The 15,973-nt window shown below is 39.4% G+C and overlaps 1 protein-coding gene across 1 annotated transcript in view; it reads left to right on the forward strand.

The window, feature by feature from the left end:
• The first annotated feature begins 8,723 nt into the window (after positions 1–8,723).
• LOC133424121 (lamina-associated polypeptide 2-like) overlaps positions 8,724–15,973 on the forward strand; it is a 39,883-nt gene continuing 32,633 nt past the window's right edge. The window contains exons 1-2 of the mRNA XM_061714552.1: positions 8,724–8,816; positions 10,034–10,351. Coding sequence (XP_061570536.1) covers positions 10,097–10,351 — 255 coding nt within the window. The 5' untranslated portion in view covers positions 8,724–8,816; positions 10,034–10,096. The remainder of the gene's footprint in view (positions 8,817–10,033; positions 10,352–15,973) is intronic.

Raw genomic sequence — 15,973 nt, forward strand, 5'->3', positions numbered from 1 at the left:
GACGGGTTTGGGTTTCGAAGCTCTACGACGCTCCGTTCCGGAGATATAGGGCAAAACGTCCCCCCATAGGAAATGAATGGGAGCGAAAAGATGTAAAAATTGGTGTTTTGTCCAAAAACGACCCTCTAGAAAGTGTTTAGGAGCACGTTTTAGGTCATTTTGAGTTGTTTGATTCACCTTCTGATGACTGATTTTGTATTTCTTTTACCTCTATTTGGTTAGGGTAAGTATAACAGACATGGTAAATGTTGGACTCTTTAGTCTGGCCCCAGTGGTCCTTGAGATTCTCCAGACACCCATTTTGAAGAATCCCTAGGACGACTGAGGCACGCAAGCCCCCACACCACGTCAAGGCAGAGTCCATGTGGAGGTGTTTTTTTTGTTTTCTTTTGTATTTTAAGTATTTTTTTCTGGTGTTTTTTGTGTTTTTTTAAAGAACAATATACATGCAATACAACTATATACAAAAACAATCAACAACAATAAAAAGATGAAACAAAATAAATGTGAAAAATGTGAAAATAAGACAGGATGCCATCAATGTGGTCTCACACTGCCTGTTTCAAACATAAAACTCCATAATAAAATAACAACAAAAAACACAGGTGGGGGAGGTAGGGTTGGGTGGATCAGACGATTACATCTTCTGCCTCTTGCGCTGGAATGCATTCAAGGTTCTACCAGGGATCTTTGCCTCAAGGCAGTTGTCAAGGTACCTTGCATAGGCATCTTTAAATTTGATCCTTTTGTCCACAAAGGACAGCTCCTGCTTTGACCAGGCGACCTTACAGTTGGGGGCAAATATCGCTGTACCTGCTTTACTACGACAGCAGGAGTGTTGTCCTCCTCAACCAATTGGACATCGTCCTCCTGCTCCATCACCACCTGAGCCACCTTATATGGGATATCATCATGCAGCCGCATGACGATATATTTCCCCACTTTTGGGAGGGAGTGGTTTCCTTGAATGTGGAGTGTTTGTAGCCGTTTTTGGCTGAGGGGCAGCTTCTCCATCAGCTCTTGCAAGCGATCGTATTCTACAAAGTCCCCATTTTCAATGAACGCCACACAGGAGAGGAAGACAAGCAGGGTTTTCTTGTCCTTTGAGTCCATTTTTGATGGAAGGCGGTCCAAGCATTTCTCGATCCACGGCATCCCTTGCTCTCGGTACCGGTCGAGTCTTGATGCGTAGCAGAGCCCTCTTTTTTCCACCTCAGCCAGTACCTCAAATCTAACTGCTGCCAGGCAGGAGACTTTCAGTGGTAGCGTGGACTTCTCGTACACTTGTACGAAGGACTTCTTGTCCCAAGTCCATCTTAGTCTCTTTCCCTGCCAGACCCGGATATAAGGGAACCAACGAAGGCCCATCTCCTTCAAGCCATTCTTCACACAATGAAGGGGGTCGAGGCCAGCCCTGGTTACAATGTCCTTGGCCTTGTCAAAGGTCCCCGGAAAGGGGAAAGCCCTTTTGTCAATGATGTTAGCCAAGAATATGTCAACGGTGAGGCAGCCTGCCACCACAAATGGGCAGTTTTCCTCTTTTAAGAGATGCATTGGAGGAATGGCACGGTCATCATAGAGGTCCCCGAGGAGGACCATCAGCATCTCTCTGCCCACCACAGAGGGTGCTGCCCCCATGGAGTCAGACAGCTTGAAGATGCGAGCAATCCTTCTTGCTGTCCAGTTGGAAAGAGGCGGGCAGCACACCTCTGAGGTGGCAGCTGTGTGCGGTGCCAAGCCCAGGAATCCCCGCGTTTTCGTCAAGCTTTTTTCAGCTGACGCGGAGGTTCCCAGGCTTGCAAAGAGATGCCTGTCCTCATTGGCAAGGTTGTGGCCATGAATAATCTCCTCCACTGCCAATTCCGCCTGGTAGGCCTTCCAGGCTGCCTCAAACGTTCCACCATGGGTGCTGGGGACCAAAGACTGCCTCAGGGTATTATGGTTAGGGTTAGGGTTAGGTTTTAGGAAATTTAGAATTATGAGATGGCCCAGCAAAATTGCCGTGGCCAGGCACGGGCACGCAAGCTCAGAGTTTAATCCCACTCCTTTTTTGATTTTAGAGGGTTAATCAAATACACAAAAAATGTGGATTTTGGGAGTCCAGGTTACCATAGTTGGTATCCTGGGTTCCCCCCTCCCTCAAGGGGTTTTAAATTAAATACACTGAAAGTGTATATTTTGGGGACCTGAATTACCATTGTTGGTATTTCAGGTTTTCCCTTCCCTCTTTATGTTTTTACTTTTCTGCTTCCTCCTCTATTTTAAATATTATGTACATCCAACTGGGGGTTATACATCACCAAAGATAATCAGAAGTGGATCCACTGAAATAAATATAAGTGCTCAAATCAAAAGTGCTATACAAAAAACAAAAAGTGATCCACTCTGATTCCTTTTACCACTCCCACCAATTGCCCAGAGCTGTGAACAACTCACGAAGTGCAAGTGCAAAAAGTGCTACCGTTTTGCCCTCAAGTGCACACAGCTGTGTGCCTGCAATTGTGATGATTAGAAAAAATGTGATACAGAAATGGGAGGAGGGGGGGACTATAATTTGATGCGAAAACAATCAAAATCTAATTATATAATCACAATCCAGGTCAAAAACCATATAAACTGTCTTTTGCCTGCAGCCATTTTTGTAAGGCAGTCATATTGTTGTTTTATTTGCATAGCTAATGGGGGAGGGGATGGGGGGTCCCAAGATTATAGTCAGAATAATCAAAATTGGATTTTCCAATCAGATTCCAGGTCAAAAAACATATAAAAACGGCTTTTGTGGCAGCCATTTTGGAAAACGGCAGCCATATTGTTTTTTTTTGCGTGGCTAACTGGCTTTTTTTTAAAGTAGACCTAGAATATACTTTGTGCAAAATTTGGCGCTTGTCTCACAAAGTGAACGATCGTTTCACTAATGTGCCTGGCTATGATGAAGATTTTGTCACTCTGGAGACCATGAAAGAGATGATGGAACAGCAGAAGGTGTTCTACGTGGAATTGCTGAACAGACAAGAATAAAACTTCATGAACTTCACCAAGATGATCCTGGATTCTACAACTACCAGAATCGACGGACTCATGAAAGAGGTACAGGAGATAAAAGCCAGCCTTCAGTTCTCTCAGGCCCAAATTGATGACCTGGGAGAGATGGTGAAGAAAGTTGGTTGAATTGAATCACAACTGCAGTCTCTGCCCTCTCAGTCCCTGTCTTCTGGTGACAAAGAGGTCATATCAAAAATTTACTACTTAGAAAACCAGAGTCGTCGAAATAATGTCATTATTGATGGCTTGACGCAAGTCAACTCTTATGAGTCCTGGTCAGACACCGAACAAAAGGTTTGAGAGTTTATGAGCAAAAATCTGAAAATCGACTCGAAGTCTTTGAAATTGAAAATTGTTGAATTTCTTAAGGTATAAGGACAAAGAACTCATATTGGCCAAAGCGAGAGAAAACCTTAAAGATACTTCATTTTATGCAAATGAGGACTTCTCTGAATTGCTGAGGAAAAAGAGAGCAGAACTCCTTCCTGCTATGAAAAAGGCCAGGGAAGATGGAAAGTATGCTGTCATCAATTATGATCGGCTGGTAATCAAACCACGGAAGCCAGCGCACTGAATCCATGCATCCCATTGGACTCTTCTATTTCATTTATTTTTTCTTAACATATTTTTTTCTCCCTACAGGTTACCATGGTATCTAACATTTTATATAACACTGAGCCTGACACAAACTGTTTTTCTCAACTCAAACAGGTTCACATTGGAACATCTGGTTACTTTACTGAGAATGAATTTAAATCCTCTGTTGAACATAAAAACATGAAATGTGATTTTTCCATCATTCATTTTAATGTTCGCAGCCTGAAGACAAATTATGACAACTTATCCTTATGTTTGACCAAACTTGATTTCTCATTTAAAGCAATTGGACTAACTGAAACTTGGTTGAACGACACTAATGCTAATTTATACGAATTTAATGGCTATAACCATATATACAGATGTAGAGCAGACCAAGGGGGAGGGGGGGTCTCTTTATATCTCAATTCTAATTTGATGTATAAAGAAAGACGAGATATCGAAAACTACTTCATCTCCTCTTCTGAAGCTGTGTTTGTTGAAACTGAACGGTACATTATTGCTTGCATATATAGACCACCTAGCTCTAGTATTCCTGATTTCAATAATGACTTAGCAAAGGTCCTTGACATTCTTTCTAAAGAATGGAAACACTGTTATCTAATGGGGGATCTGAATATCAACATTGCAAACATGAACAATAATCTAACTATGGATTTTATTGATACAATGTACTCATATTATTTTCATCCTCTGATCTCGGTTCCAACCAGAGTGACGGAGACCTCTGCCACTGTGATAGATAATATTTTTACAAACATGTTGGGTGATAACAACAAGTCAGGAGTTCTGTGTATGGAGGTTGCTGATCATTGTCCAATTTTTGTAATGACATTCAAGGAATATATAGAGTCTACTTCTACCCTATATCCCAGATATAAGAGAACATTTAATGTAGCAAATACAGCTAAATTCAAATCAGAGATCAGCAAGTATACATGGACAGATATCCTTCATTCTGTAGACCCACAAGAGTCTTATACTTGTTTTTTAAAGTCTATCTCACAAGCTTATGATCTGTGTTTTCCTCTTAGGCCGGTGTCTTCCAAACCCCATCATAAACCAACTAAACCATGGATAACTTCAGCCATCATCAAATCCGTAAATACCAAACATAGTCTGTATAAAAAATATCTCCTTAGTCCAACACCATTTAATCATGCTCAATTAAAAAAATATAGAAATAAATTAAATCACATTATTAGAGGAGCGAAAAAACATTACTATAATGAAGAACTCCTAAAACATAAAAATAACATGACTCTTCTATGGAGAACAATAAATAGTATTCTCAACAAAAAACAAAAATGCAAAAGTTTGCCCAAAGAATTTAAGGTTGATAGGGGGGTTATTTCTGACCCTCAAGAAATTGCCAATAGTTTTAATACTTTTTTTTTCTGAAGTTGGCCCTAATTTGGCTTCCAAGATTCCACCCAGTATCCACGATCCGCTTCAATTTATGAATGATTTATGAATGAAATATGCATTTCCCAATGGTATCCGCGGATGAGGTTTCGAAGACATTACTTGGTTTGGAGGATTCTTCACCAGGTTATGATAATATTGATTGTAAATTATTGAAAATCATTCATGAGTCTATTTTACTACCTCCTACTCACATTTTTAATCTCTCATTGGAACAAGGAATAGTTCCTTCCGAACTAAAAATAGCTAAGATCATCCCTATTCATAAAGATGATGACCCTGCCATTTTTAATCATTACAGACCTATATCGATTCTGCCTGCTATATCCAAAAAACTTGAAAAACTTGTTTATCATAGATTAATTGAACATCTTTATAAATACAACATTATTTATACACATCAGTACGGATTCAGAAAGAAGCACTCAACATATATGGCACTTATACACCTAGTAAATGAAATGTATAATGCTAGAGATAGAAAGGAAAATACTATTGGTATCTTTCTGGACTTGTCCAAGGCCTTCGATACTGTCGATTATCATATTCTTCTTCAGAAACTGTCGCATATTGGAGTACAATGGAATTAATTCTCCACCCCTTCACTTGCAATGTGGAGTGCCTCAAGGTTCGACTCTGGGGCCTTTGTTATTTTTGATATATATTAATGATCTTTCAAATGTCTCAGATAAACTGTCTAAAATCATTTTTGCAGATGACACAAGTGTCCTTTATTCTCATAAAGATCCCGACACCATTATAAACGTCCTGAATGAAGAACTTGGTAAGCTGTCTGTTTGGTTTCGGTCTAATAGATTATCACTCAACATAAAAAAAACTAACTTCATATGTTTTGGTCTTAAACCACATTCTTTGAACAAATCATCTAAAATATATATCGATAATATCCCTATAACTAATGTGTTCTCCACACGATTCCTCGGCATTATGGTTGATGAATCATTATCTTGGAAATCACATATTATGTTTATATCTACAAAGATTGCTAAGAGTGTTGGTATTTTACGTAAAACCCGTCATTTGATCAGCTCTGAGGTGGCCATTATGTTATATTATTCTATGATTTATCCTTATATTAATTACTGTAATATAGTCTGGGCTTGTACCCATCATACCAAACTTGAGCCTTTATACCGTCTTCAGAAACGAGCAGTCAGAACAATACATTGTGTTCATCCGACACATTCTTCCCAGGCTTTATTTAGTCCATTAGTGGCCCGTTCGCACTACTCCCGCCTCAGCTCGGTTCTACCCGCCACGGCCCCGTCTTGCACTTTTCCACTAGGGGCTGAGACGGGTAGAGCCGCTCCAAGCCGATACTTTTTCTGTAACCATTCTGGCGAGGTTCTATCCGGGCTGAGCCGGGACTATTTCTGACGTCACCACCCTCCACGCCTCTGATTGGTCGGGGGGCCGGCAGACGTTTGAATCAGGAAGCGGGAGTCAGTGCGAGGGCGACTGGCGGCTCGCGGCGATTTTATTATACAGCGCAAACGTCTGTTTCATGATCCAACTCTGAGGTGCAGATGTTCATAAACCTGGCGGCTGACGAGAGAATTAAAAGAGGGATGTAGACGGGCTGTTTTACTCTCAGATGCTCGCGGCTCCAGCTGATTCCTCATCTGCGCCGACATGAACAAAGGTGTTGCGCAATCGAGTACGTCACAGCAGCATCACCCCAACCTGCCCACTTCTCCCCTGGCTGTGGAAAAACAAACGGGGACAAAACGGGTGGAGCCGCGCCGCGCCGCGCCGAGCCGGGCTAAGGCGGTACTAGTGCGAAAGGGCCATAGGTGTCCTCAGTGTTTTCCAGGTGAACCATCTCCAAATTGGTCCGTTTGTTCATGGCTCACTGGGGAAAACCCTTCCCCCTTTCTTCCATAATATTTTTAATCACAACTCACAAGTACATACCTATCCAACACGCAGCTCTAATCACCTCAGACCCCCAAAGACTCGCACATCACAATCTCAGTTTAATATTGGTTTCAGAGGATCAAAAATATGGAACTCATTACCTTCATACCTATGGCAATTCTCATCCAATCAATTAAAAAAAGCTCTAAAATCAACTCTTTTAAACAATAAATACTTCCGATACGGTCTTCCAACTTAACCAGGTGTATCCAATCTTGTCATTTTTATTGAATTTTTTTTTAATGTTTCTGTATTTAGTTATACTGCCCCCCCTCCCCCCTCATTGTTATAAATTGTATCTGCTTTCCAATGCTCTGGGTGTATGTAAATGGAGAAAGCCACTTCTCAAGCCCCTGGAGGGTTTTTAGGCTTTCTCCTTCACATTTCTTTCTACTTTTTATATTGTGTTACAAATGTTTTCTATATGTGAAAACAAATAAACAAACAAACAAACAAACTGCTGCTGTGACAGGAGTTGTTACCATGGTAACAACTCCCCCTCCCAATAGCAGGAAGTGCCGTGTGGCTCTGAGTAGTACGTCCCAATTAATGCATATTTAATGCATGCATTAATGCATGCATGTTCGGCACTCAAAAGAGTGCCGAACTAATGTATACTTTTTCAGTATATACTGTTTAGTATGGCATTTCGGACGCACCGGGCGTTTTTAAAAATCTCCCATTGGCTGGAGTTTTCAGAAATGATGGTTTTTGGTGACTTCGAGCTTCGTTTTTGAGTAAACGAACGGCCAAAACGCATGAAAACACCACCGTTTTTGCTACGTGTAAACGGGGCCTCAGGTAAAAAGATGAAACCAGGTGATTCAGAAAAAAGAAAAACAAAAGGTCAGGTTTTGTTTCATAATTTCTAAAAGATGAGGAACAAAGGACCTGATGCAAATAAAACAATGAAATACCAAGAAACGGAGGAAAATATTCAAAGGAAAAACTTTAATATAAATGCTTATATATAATGCTTTGAAGGCATGAATACAGGACTGTCTCAGAAGAATATTGTGATAACGTTCTTTATTTTCTGTAATGCAATTAAAAAAACAAAAATGTCATACATTCTGGATTCATTACAAATCAACTGAAATATTGCAAACCTTTTATTATTTCAATATTGCTGATTATGGTTAACAGTTTAAGATTAAGATTGCCAGAATATTCTAATTTTTTGATTTGTAATGAATAAAAAATGTATGACATTTTTGCATTACAGAAAATAAAGGACTTTATCACAATATTAAAATTTTCTGAGACAGTCCTGTATGCTGTTTATGAAGAGTAACAAACTGGGGCTATTTTCTTTCATTTAAACTTCTGAATGTGTGAGTTTGCAAATATGAAATCCTCATGTTACATTGGAATAAAAGATTGTAAAAACAACTGTGTGAATGTGGTGGATCAGCTGCACGTCACGCGTGTGGAGGACAATCCAGCTGCTGTTTTTCCCACACACTGACGGCTGCGGTGAAAGAACCAAACAATATTATTACTGCTGAAAAAACCCACTCAAATCACTTCACTTTCCACGACTTCTCATTATACAATTGGATAAAAACAGAATACCAAACAAGTGCTTAATGAAAACCAAAACAATCAACGTTTGAAGTGTCACGCGTCTTTGTTGAACCCGTTTGAGTTAAGAACGGTTACAGCCCAACCAATCAGAGCGCGTTTTACTCCTGCCGTTGACCAATCACAGGCGATCTTCCCGGGTCACATTAGCAGACGGGAACACATTTCTGCCGCGACACCTGCGCTTTCGCTTCGGTTTCTCGCTTCAGCAGGAAGTCGGAACACTCGTGGTGCGTATTATTAGTTTTTATTGTTAGTTCCTTTGCATGTATGTGAAGTTAACGTGTACCCGTGTAACTACTAGTTGTCTTTACGAGTGAAATCCGGCGAGCGGCGCTGGTTGGCCGCCGACTGACTGTGTGAACCATAGACATGTATACGTAGACACCACATCCAGTGTTCTTGTCCGCTGCTGCGATACGTCAACGACGCCGCCATATTGGATGTGGCAAGACTGCGCTGTAAACTAATCCAAGTGAATGGACTCATTTTCAAAAAGCTTTCAAAAAAGCCTTTCTACAAAGAAATGTACGTTTTACGTCTCATGTATTCATTCACACACGCACTAATATACTTGGGAAACAGTTAGGCACCAAATGTAATATATTAAATTTTCTCAGATGGCAAAAATAAGAACTTTATTGATCCCACATAGAAGTAATTCATGATATATCAGCTATAGAGAACAAGGTAGTGCAGAAAAACAATATACAGGACTGTCTCAGAAAATTTGAATATTGTGATAAAGTTCTTTATTTTCTGTAATGCAATTTAAAAAAACAAACAAAAATGTCATACATTCTGGATTCATTACAAATCGACTGAAATATTGCAAGCCTTTTATTATTCCTGATTATGGCTTACAGTTTAAGATTCCCAGAATATTCAAATTTTTTTATATTTGTGATTTCTTAAGCTGTAAACCATGATCAGCAATATTAAAATGATAAAAGGCTTGCAATATTTCAGTTGATTTGTAAAGAATCCAGAATGTATGACATGTTTTTGTAATTGCATTACAGAAAATCACAATATTCAAATTTTCTGAGATAGTCCTGTATATTCCCGCTCACTAAAATAAGAAAAATAGAGAAACATATTTTCTCATCAACAAAACATGTTATTTTATAGTCTGAAAAATTGTTCAAAAGTTATTTTGTTACTTGAAAAAATTTAAATATGTTTTGTTGATATATAATATTTGGTGCCTAACTGTTTCCCAAGTATATTAGTGCGTGTGTGAATGAATAAATGAGACGTAAAACGTACATTTCTTTGTAGAAAGGCACTTTATGAAAATAAGTCAATTTACTTGTATTAGTTTACAGCGCAGTCTTGCCACATCCAATATGGCGGCGACGTTGACGTATCGCAGCAGCTCCACGGGGCGTCTACTTTTCTCCGTCTATGGTGTGAACCTCCTCCCCCTCTGGTCTCTGGTTCTCAGTTTAGCTCCCCGGGGCCGCGCCGCCGCCGCAGTCCCGTCTCCCGTCCCTCCTCCTCCTGCACCATGCCGGAGTACCTGGACGACCCGTCGGTGCTCACCAAGGACAAGCTGAAGAGCGAGCTGCTGGCCCACCACGTGGAGCTGCCCGCCGGCAACCCCACCAAGGACGTGTTCGTGCAGCTGTACCTCAAGAACCTGACGGCGCTGAACAAACACAAGCCCGCCCTAACTGCCGTCGCGCTGGACGCCTTCTCCAGCGACGAGGAGCTGCCGCCGCCCCCGGTGGTGGCGGCGGGCAGGAGCCGCTCCTCGGGCAGGGTGAGTAAAGACTCGATAAGTTGCTTTGTGTATCAGAAGAGTTTAGGCTGATTTATGGTTCCGCGTTAAATCGACGCAAGAGCCTACGCCGTAGTTTACGCGGCGACGCACTCCGTACGGGGTGCGTCGCCGCGTACCTTACGGCGTCGGCGTAACGCGGAACCATAAACCGGCCGTTAGAAAGTGCTACTGGGAGAGTCCTTCCTCCGGCAGGTTTCCCGCTCTGCGTCGTGACTGGTGTTGCTTCACACAGCAAAACAAGGCGTTTCTGGGAGTAGACGGACCGGTTTCTTTTTTTTATTTTATTAGTTTGCACCAGAGCTGGGTAGAGTAGCCAAAACTTGTACCCAAGTAAAAGTACTGTTACTTCAGAATAATATGACTCAAGTAGAAGTAAAAAGTAGTCATCCAAATAATTACTTGACTAAAAGTAAAAAAGTACTTGGTGAAAAACTACTCAAGTACTGAGTAACTGTTGAGTAACATCTGATTTATATTTTTTAACACAACCATTCAAACAGACAAAAGTACAAAATAATCATCTTCAGGCAAATTAAATCAATAAAATAAATTACAATGAATAAAAAATAGCTTAAATTAAAATCTTAAAGTAAATTCAAGTACTTTAATACATAATAAAATAACAGAATGAAAAAATTAATATAGCACAAGTAGCACAAAATTTCAAGCCTTTGTACTTTTGTTTTTTAACCAGGCAGAACTAGAACAAACATGAACTCATAGAAACTGTGTGTGTTTGAGTCTGTGTAAATGTGACCAAACATGCAAAAACTAACATTTTTCTTTGTCATGAGATTAACACGTACGTGGATAAAAGGGATAAAAGAAAAGTAACAGCTCAACATAGCCTAATGTAGCGGAGTAAGAGTAACAGTTTCTTCTTCACTCAAGTAAAAGTAAAAAAGTACAGTGACTCAAAACTACTCCTAAAAGTACAAAATTTCCCAAAACTTACTCAAGTTGTAACAGAGTAAATGTAACTCGTTACTACCCACCTCAGGTTTGCACACAATAAAAGTAACACTTACAATCAAAATAGTAAAACAAATGTGACAGGAGAGGTAAAAAAGCCAACAGGCTTGTGCAGCAGACCTCCCCTCAATTTAGGAAGTTAAACTGTAATTACAAAAAAACACAACAGGACAAACTGTAAACAAAAAACAAAGAAGGTTAGACTACATACAGAAGTTACACATCATCAACACACAAAAAATTATCATCAACAAAGAAAACTTTTTAAATGTGAATTAAATGAGATGATACATTTCTTTTAAAAATCTCTAGAGAAACAGAGCTTTTGATAATGTGAGATTTGGAGTTCCATATCTGTAACACCACGATATCTGAGGGAATACTGGCCGTGTTTAGTTTTATTAAAAGGAAGATGAAGATGATTGATCTGTCTAGTATTATATGAATGTATTTATTTGAGAATTATATTTGAAAACATTACTAAACGATAGTGGTAACGAAAAAGGCAAAAACATACGTTTGTATAAAATCACACATATCTGATGAATATTTATGTCATATACTGTAAGAATTTTGAGTGTTCCTAACAGAGGAGTAGAGGGTTCCCTAGAGTTAGAAAAAGTTGCCAGTCTTACAAATCGTTTTTGCATTAAATAAAGTTGATGAAGACTGGAGGGAGACTGGTTTCTGGTCCAGCGGGTCTGGACGGGTCTGGACCGGAGCCAGGGTGGGGTCCCACATGGTCCCTGCAGGGTCACGTGGTCTCTGATTACGATCTGAAACTTCAGCGATTCAAAACAAAGCTGGCCGCTGCCGTCCAGAGCTCGGATCAAGACAACAAGGGGCTCAGAAGCCCCTTTTCCTTCACGATAGTCAGTACTCGACTTGTAAAAACAAAAATCAGGGGGATGGTGGATTTTATCATATGGGGACAGACAATTTGTGCTGATTACAAATAATATCAAAACACCTGCAGAAATACTGCAGGAATGACATAGCAGCAGTTAAATGCAGCCTTCTGTAAGCTTTAAATATCCACTGGGCTTACATCAAATACATCAAAACACAACAATAAAAAACACTTTTCTGAACTTATCAATATGACTCTGTCCTTCACAGGATAAGTAAAATGGATCACTGCAAAAACTCAAAATCTTAACAAGAATTAGTCTTATTTCTAGTTAAAATGTCTCATTTTAGTAAAAAAAAAATCTCATTACACTTAAAACAAGACTCATCACTGGAAAAAACAACAATTTTCACCTGTTTCAAGTAGATTTTCACTTGAAATAAGTAGAAAAATCTGCCAGTGGAACAAGATTTTTTTGCTTGTAATGAGAAGATAAATCTTGTCCCACTGGCAGATTTTCCTACTTATTTCAAGTGAAAATGTACTTGAAACAGGTGAAAATTGTCAAATAAGTTATTTTTCTAGTGATGACTCTAAATGTTGAAATAGCAGTAAAACCACATTCATTGATGAAATGACATAAGGGATGGAAAGGAGGGATGGCAGTTTTACAGGGGGGGATGATTTGGACCGTTTTTATTTCAGGGGGGGATGCCATCCCCTTTCAACTCCAGTACTGACGATAGTTAACACCTAACGTGCCGTAGCCGCCACAGCAACAGATTCATCATAAATATGCAGATGATTCTGTCATCGTCAGCTGCTTAGTGATGATGAAGTTAGCCATGGCCAGGTACTTGATGATTTTATATCTTGGTGTGATGAAACCTTCCTTCAAATTAACGTTTCTAAAACAAGAGGTTTGCATGGATTTTAGATGTAAATCCCCAGTTCTTGTAGTATTCTTCACAACCAGCCAGTTTAACTAGTGACCAGTTACAAATATATCGGCACTATAATTGATAATATGCTCAAATTTGATGTGAACTGTGATACGCTTGGCAAGAAAAAGGTCAACAACCTCTCTTGTCGGAGGAAGCTCGCTAAATTCCAGGTAGACAAAACCTTGATGAAAATGTTTTATAGTGCTTTTACTGAATCTGTTATTTCGTTTTGTATCATTTGTTGGTACGGAAATCTTGCCAGCAAGGAAAAAAAACTCCCTGGGGAGAATTGTGCGTGTTGCTTCTAAAGTTGCTGGGGTGAAGTTCAGCAGTCTGGACGAAATGTTTGATTCTCAGGTGCTTAAGAAAGCAAAATCCATTCGCAGGGACGATACTCACCCCTTTAACCAAGAATATAAGCTTCTTCCCTCTGGCCTTCACATAACTGTTCCTCCAGCTACAAAAAATAGATACAAATTAGGGGTGGGCGATATGACCTAAAATTAATATCACGGTATTTTTATCTTTTGAACGGTGGCGATATAATATCACGGTATTTTTCATCTTTTGAACGGTGACGGTATAATATCACAGTATTTTTCATCTTTTGAACGGTGACGGTATAATATCACAGTATTTTTCATCTTTTGAACGGTGACGGTATAATATCACAGTATTTTTCATCTTTTGAACGGTGACGGTATAATATCACGGTATTTTTTGGTACGTTTTGGGAGGAGTAGCCTGTCCTGTCCCTTTATGTGAAAAAGGTTAATATTTTTATAATATAATAAGTAAATGGTAGGTATCCTTATCAAAAAGAGACATGGGAGAGTATTATGCATTCTCAACATATTTATTTGGCAAAAAACCTAAAGATCTTACATATATATATATTATATTATATTTATTTTTATTTTTTTATTATATTTTAAATATTTTGTAAACCTGTCTTAAAATGTAATACTGGACCTCGGTTGGGCTGGTTGGACAGCGGGTGGTGGAAAATTTCCCTTAATTTTAAATCCAAAACTTGACAGGTTTATGCCATGAGTATTCATATACAGTAATCGCTTGTTTTTCGAGAGGGTTACGTTCCAAAAAGAACCCATGATAAGTGATATTCACATAGTAGCAACCCTTTTTTTTTTTTATATAATTATTATACAAAGCTTCAAATTGCGGAGATCAGCACCGCCTCGAACGTATTTCTCTGCTGTTCTGATGCCGCTGCATACCGACTTGCGCTGTAGCGTCTTTTTCTTCTAAAGCCCGCGGTGCAGGTGTGTTTTTTCGAGAGAAGAACATGGTTATGGGTATTTTTTTGTCACTCTTTTTTTCTTCTGGGAAAAAAGATTCTTTTAAACCGACATTCATTAATTTTTTCTCCATCTTGAAGTCGGTGATTGGTATTCCGGCAGGTTGAAACAGCACTCTGCGCTCCGCTGCCGTCAAAGACCCGCCCAGCTCTACTTCTGATTGGCTAGTGTTGGTTTGGTTGAGCCAGAGCTGCTTTCCTCTCATTCCATTGGTAGACGAACTCAGTTGATTCAAACTTTTTTTTTTCTCTCAAACCTTTTTTTTTTTTTTTTTTTTTTTTTTATAAAGCAGTCAAACTCGCACGCCGAGAAAAAAAACTCCGTACGTCGGAGATCCGGCACGGTGCCGGAATACTTTAAGCCCTGTCATTTCTTACTACTCTTGTCGTAAGGTGTAGCAGCAGTAAACGATGCCTGCAGTGAAAGCTGTGTAGTCTTGGGACCGCTGCTCCGCTGGTGCTGCAGCGGAGCAGCGGTCCCACTTGCGCTCGTTTTGGCCCGGGTTGCCTCTTCATATTCACGGGTGTGCGTGTTTTTTAAGTGATGAAACAGGTTGCTTGTGTTTCCACCTCTTGCTGTCACAACACGGCAGCAAACCTTGCATATCACCGACGTTTTTAATGCCTTATTTAGGCTTATTATTTTATAATTGATTTATTACGGTATTGACGGTATTGCAAAATCCATGTCGTGGCACAGTTTCACACCGGTGATGACTATGACACCGGTGTACCGCCCACCCCTAATACAAATGTTCCTTTGTGCCTCTCTCCATTAATGCTTTGAACGCTGCAGAGAAGAGGAGGTAACCGTGGTTTAGAACCTGGCCCATGCTGCCACCCATGTTGTTGAAATGTATTTAAAACTATTTATGCTAGTGATGCACTGAATGTTCGGTAACCGAAATTGTTCGGCCGAAAATAGCAAAAAAAAAAAACACTTTCGTTGTTCGGTGGAATAAGTGGGGGAAAAACCGAACAATTAATAACGGCATGTTTAGATGACGCAAAAGAAGTGGATAAAACAAAATAAATAAAAAGAAAATCAATCCTTTTTCCATATTAATACTTGTATGGGAAATGGTTTGATTTTCTTTTTCTTTTTGTTTTATCCACTTCTTTTTCACTTTTTTACGATACTTTAATGCATTAAATGCTTTTTTTTTCTTTTTCTTTTTTTTTTAAGGCCTATGTTTTTCAGCAGTCAGTTATAGGACTAATGTAATGGCCAGAATTTTTTTTTATTGCCTATTTATTTTAAGTTATTGTGCTTTGTTGGTATGTCTGCTGGAATATTTAAAAAATGCTGGGAAATGTTCAGTTGTTCATTTCAGATTCATGTGACATTTTTTTCTTTTGAAAAGCATGCCTAAAGCACATTTATTTGATATATGCAATGGTGAAAAAATTGGCAAAATAAAAAAAACTGCAAACAACCATGTTCGGTATGGTATTCGGCCAAGTGTTTATCATTTTCGGTTTCGGCCACAAATTTTCATTTTCGGTTCATCACTTAT

The sequence above is a fragment of the Cololabis saira genome, chromosome 23, assembly GCF_033807715.1.
Source record: "Cololabis saira isolate AMF1-May2022 chromosome 23, fColSai1.1, whole genome shotgun sequence".
In the NCBI taxonomy this organism is placed as follows: domain Eukaryota; kingdom Metazoa; phylum Chordata; class Actinopteri; order Beloniformes; family Belonidae; genus Cololabis; species Cololabis saira.